Source organism: Chrysochloris asiatica, unplaced genomic scaffold (genome assembly GCF_000296735.1).
Source record: "Chrysochloris asiatica unplaced genomic scaffold, ChrAsi1.0 scaffold00116, whole genome shotgun sequence".
NCBI lineage: Eukaryota > Metazoa > Chordata > Mammalia > Afrosoricida > Chrysochloridae > Chrysochloris > Chrysochloris asiatica.
Window position 1 is genome coordinate 8,411,403 of NW_006408634.1, and position 4,508 is coordinate 8,415,910.

At 45.2% G+C, this 4,508-nt stretch overlaps 1 protein-coding gene across 1 annotated transcript; it reads right to left on the bottom strand.

The window, feature by feature from the left end:
• Nucleotides 1-1,091: 1,091 nt before the first annotated feature.
• Nucleotides 1,092-3,035, bottom strand: LOC102811401 (histone-lysine N-methyltransferase PRDM9-like). Its single transcript, XM_006868424.1, has 3 exons — nucleotides 3,016-3,035; nucleotides 1,503-1,914; nucleotides 1,092-1,424 (listed from the first exon to the last, which is right to left on the bottom strand). The coding sequence occupies exons 1-3, from the start codon at nucleotides 3,033-3,035 to the stop codon at nucleotides 1,092-1,094; spliced, it is 765 nt and encodes a 254-aa protein (XP_006868486.1).
• Between the last annotated feature and the right edge of the window lie 1,473 nt (nucleotides 3,036-4,508).

Sequence of the window (4,508 nt, forward strand, 5' to 3'; positions counted from 1 at the left end):
CAGCATTTTATCTTCTTAAAAAAGGTTAGCAAGAGTCCTGGTTGGTTCTATACGGTAAGCACTGAACTGTGAACCACACACCTAAGCTGTTCCTGGAAAACCCTATAGAAGGTCACTGTGAGTTGGAACCTACACATTGGCACTTAGCAAGCCAAATGAGGAGGGACACAAGAGGAAAGTTCTAGTCATACAACCAAGCTACACAGCCCTTGTTTCTGCTGGTGGCTCCTCGTTAAACCCTTTTTTGACTCCTAGGACATATAGTGGAGTCCTCATGGGGTGCTGTGGGATAATGCACTGGACCGCAAGGTCAAGTTTGAACTGCAAAGTCAGCAGTTCAAACTCACCAGCCACTCCTCAGAAACCCTATATAGGGTCGCTATGAGTCGGAACAAGACGTACAATGTCCACTTCCACTTTCCATTTCTGGGGATTAGTGGGAAGGAGCTATGCCACTTTCAGTGCATTCTGCCATCTGGTGGACGCCTGTATTCCTGTGCGATTCTAAAGAAATTGACTTCTCACCATCCCCTCTGGTGTGGCACTGTGGGTAAGGCTAGACCACAAGATCAGTTTGAACTTCAAGGTCATAACTTCCTAACTTCAAATTCACCAGCTGTTCCTTAGAACCCCCAGGAAGGGTCACTATGACTCAGAACTGACTGAAAGGCACGTAGTAATAACTATCCCCCTCTACCAGAGACCTCTCAGGACATACTTGTCCAACTATTTAAAAAATCCTGACTACTTAAAATGTGTCTTTCATTCCATTTTAAATGCATTCCACTATTGAAAACACATGGCTTCAGCTCAAAGCAGAAAACAACTTGGTCTTGAAGATGTTAGCCTCCACACACAGAGATTCTGGCCTGTGTCCTAGCATAGAAGTGCAATTCACAGTGAAAGCCCCGGCCTCAATCACAGCAAACATCTGAGGGTGTCATCTGACGTCAGATGAGACTGAATTCTGGCTAACGTTCTGGGCATTCTCAAACGTGGCTTCTTCTGAGTGAGCCAGGAGATTTTTCACAAGGCTTTTTTTTTTTTTTACAACGGAAGCCTTGCCCACGCTACTGGCCCACATGCAGCTTCTATCCTGAGTGTGTCCTCTGGTGCTTAAAGAGGTTTGACTTCTCAGCATAGCCTTGGCCACACTCACTACAAACAAATGGCTTCTCCCCTGAGTGTGTCTTCTGGTGGCAGAGCAAGCCTGACATTCGAGCAAATCCTTGGCCACATTCTTTGTACCCATGAGGCTTCTCCCCTGAGTGTGTCTTCCGATGATGACTGAGGGCAGACTTACCAGCAAAGCCTCGCCCACAGTCCTTGCACACATGTGGCTTCTCCCCTGAGTGTATCCTCTTGTGCACAGATAGATTGGACTTCCATTTAAAGCCTCGGCCACATTCACCACAAACAAATGGCTTCTCCACAGAATGTGTCTTGTGGTGGCAGAACAAGCCGGACATCCAAGCAAACCCTTGGCCACACTCACTGCAAACATATGGCTTCTCCCCAGTGTGTGTTCTCTGGTGCCTGAGGAGGTTTGATTTCCGGTTAAAGCCACGCCCACATTCCTGGCACACATGAGGTTTCTCCCCTGAGTGTGTGTTCTTGTGGTAAACGAGCCCTGACTTCTGGGCAAAGCCTCGGCCACACTCACTGCAAATATAGGGCTTCTCCCCTGAGTGTGTCCTCTGGTGAGTGAGAAGGCTTGATTTCCGGTCAAAGGCTCGGCCACACTCTTCACACACATGTGGCATCTCCCCTGAGTGTGCCTTCTTATGGGAGCGTAAGCCTGATTTGCATTTAAAGCCTCGCCCACACTCTATGCAAACGTATGGCTTCACTCCTGAGTGTGTCCTCTGGTGTGTGAGAAGCTTTGATTTCTGGTTAAAACCTTGGCCACGCTCACTGCAAACATGGGGATGCCCCAAAAAGACAGTCCTCTGGTTTGTGATGAAGTTTGACTTCAGGCCACATTCTGCTCCATCCTTTCTGAAGCCGACTGCTCCAAATCTTGAGGTTTCTAATTCCTTCAGCACTTTATCTGTTTCCACAGACGTCACCCTGTGGGCTGAGTTGGGCTTTATCACAACACCTGTCCTTGTTGACTCTCTTTGGTATAGGCTGCAGAATGCCCATGATCTCTCTGCCTCTTCTCTGCTCTCACACAGGGGATTATCAACATCTCTCTCCTGACTGTCTGTGTTTTCAATCCAGCAGCTCTGATCAGACTGCTTCTGACATCCTGTTCTGGAACCCCCTGAGTGGAAGGGACACTCTGCACACAAGCCTGGGAAGATCTGAAGCACACATTGGCTGAAAAATTGATGACAGGAGCAAGCCAGAAAGCAGGAGGTACAGTGACAGGTTTCTGACTTTGGTTCTGCTGAAAAACAAGAGAGATTTCCATTAGAGCAGCCATGAGTGGGGCAACGTGGGCTGTCTCTTTTCTCCCATGACTGACCACACCTCCTTCCTGAAGAAACTGGGCGGTGCAAACACTTAACTGCTTAGTAACTCGCTGAAGCATATTCAAAGACCACTGATTTTGAACGGTTGACCATTTTGAGAATACTTAGCAGTGTTCCTGTCCCCCTTGTACACCTATCTACTGCTTGGCTGAAAATTTACTCATGACAGTGAGTCAATTTGCAGACCTCAAAGGGGGCTGAGGGGCACAGTCTCAGGTTCCTTGAGTCTCTTTCTAATGCAGTAAGTCTGGTGTTTATAAAAATAACTTTGAATTTTATTCTATATTTTCTATCATTCTATCCAGGAACTACTAATATGATCCCTTTCAGTTACTAGAGGTAGCTGGACACCATCTAATTCTTCTGGTCTCAGGGTGGTGGAGTCTGATGTTCACACGTCCCATTAGTTCACTGGACTCATCAATTCCAAGTGTCTTCAATTTTCATAACTCTGCTTTTCTCTGCACGTGGAAGGACCAATAGATGCACGCCTTACATGGTCGCTCACCTGCTTTTTAAGAACCCAGATCCTACTCACCAATGCAGGATGCTGAACATTGTGTCCGGGGTCTATGTTATGCAAATTGGCTATGTTTCGCCTGTAGACTATGGTCCCCCAACAACTCACTGCCTCAAGATGTTTGGTTATTTGTAAGAAGTCCTCAGTTTGCCCACTATATAGTCTATCACAGGGTCCTCGTACAGGACAGTAGGACAAGCACTAGACTTCTAACTGCAAGGTGTTCAAACCAACCAGCTACTTCTTGGAAACCCTATAGCGGGTCACTGTGAGTTAGAAACCACTCAATGGCACTTAACAACAACGCTCCCATACAGTCAAAGTTGTTATTTCCATCAAAGTTAAAACACTGATGTACAAACCTCCCATGTGTGTATGGTTACATACATGTCACAACTCTTACATACTGAAGACATACACTAAGTGGAGGTATTATTGCAGATTCATGGGGCATGTTTTGTCCAACTTTTGAGGAAGCGCCATGTTGTTTTCCTCCATGGCTGTGTCCTTCTGCAATTCCACTTACAGTTCAGGAGGATGCCTGTCTCTCCAGATCCTGACCTGGTCTTCCTGTTTCCTGCTTTGTTCAACTTTAGCTGTTAATGCTGGGGTGAGATGATAACTCACTGCTGTGTTGATTTATAGTTCTTTAACGAAGTCCTGGAGTGGTGCTGTGGGTTAATGTGCTAGATTGCAAAGTCGGTTTGAACCACATAATCAGCGGCTCAGGCTCACCAGGCATTCCTTGGAAACCCTCCACAGGGTCACTATGAGTCAGAACCAACTCAACGTCACTTCATGACAACAAAAACACCAACAATGGAGTCCTGGACTTCTGGTGTGGTGCTGTAGGATTATAAGCACTGGATTGCTAACTACAAGGTCAGTTGGTTCAAACCTACCAGCTGCTCCTCGAAAATCCTATATATGGTAGGGATAATATGAAAATGACACCATGGCATTTAACAATACTGACAACAATGGAGATCTGATGTGGTGCTATAGTGAAGCTGGTGGTTCAAACACATTATACAGGGACGCTAAGAGTCAGAGCAGACTCAATGACTCTTAACAATAGTAACAACAACAAATGCCAATCACCATGAACATTTCTTGATATATTTATTGGTCCCCGGGATGTGTTCTTTGGTAAAGTGTCTCTTCATGTCATCTTTCCACTTTTAATTGAATGATTTGTCTTTTTCTTAGAAAGGTGTTATATTATTCTATATATTATGAAGATTAGTCCCTTGTCTCATATGTCATTGCCAAAAAATGTTTCCCAGTCTGCTGTCTTTCTCTTTACTCTTGGTGAAATCTTTCAATATACACAATGTCAAATCTTTACTAGGTAGCAGTCATCAATTCTGTCTTCTGTTGTGTGGTTTCACGTGGTGTATTCAGATGATACAACCCTGATCGCTGAAAGTGAAGAGGACTTGAAACATTTACTTATGAAGATTAAAGAGCACAGCCTTCGATATGGATTACATCTCAATGTCAAGAAAACA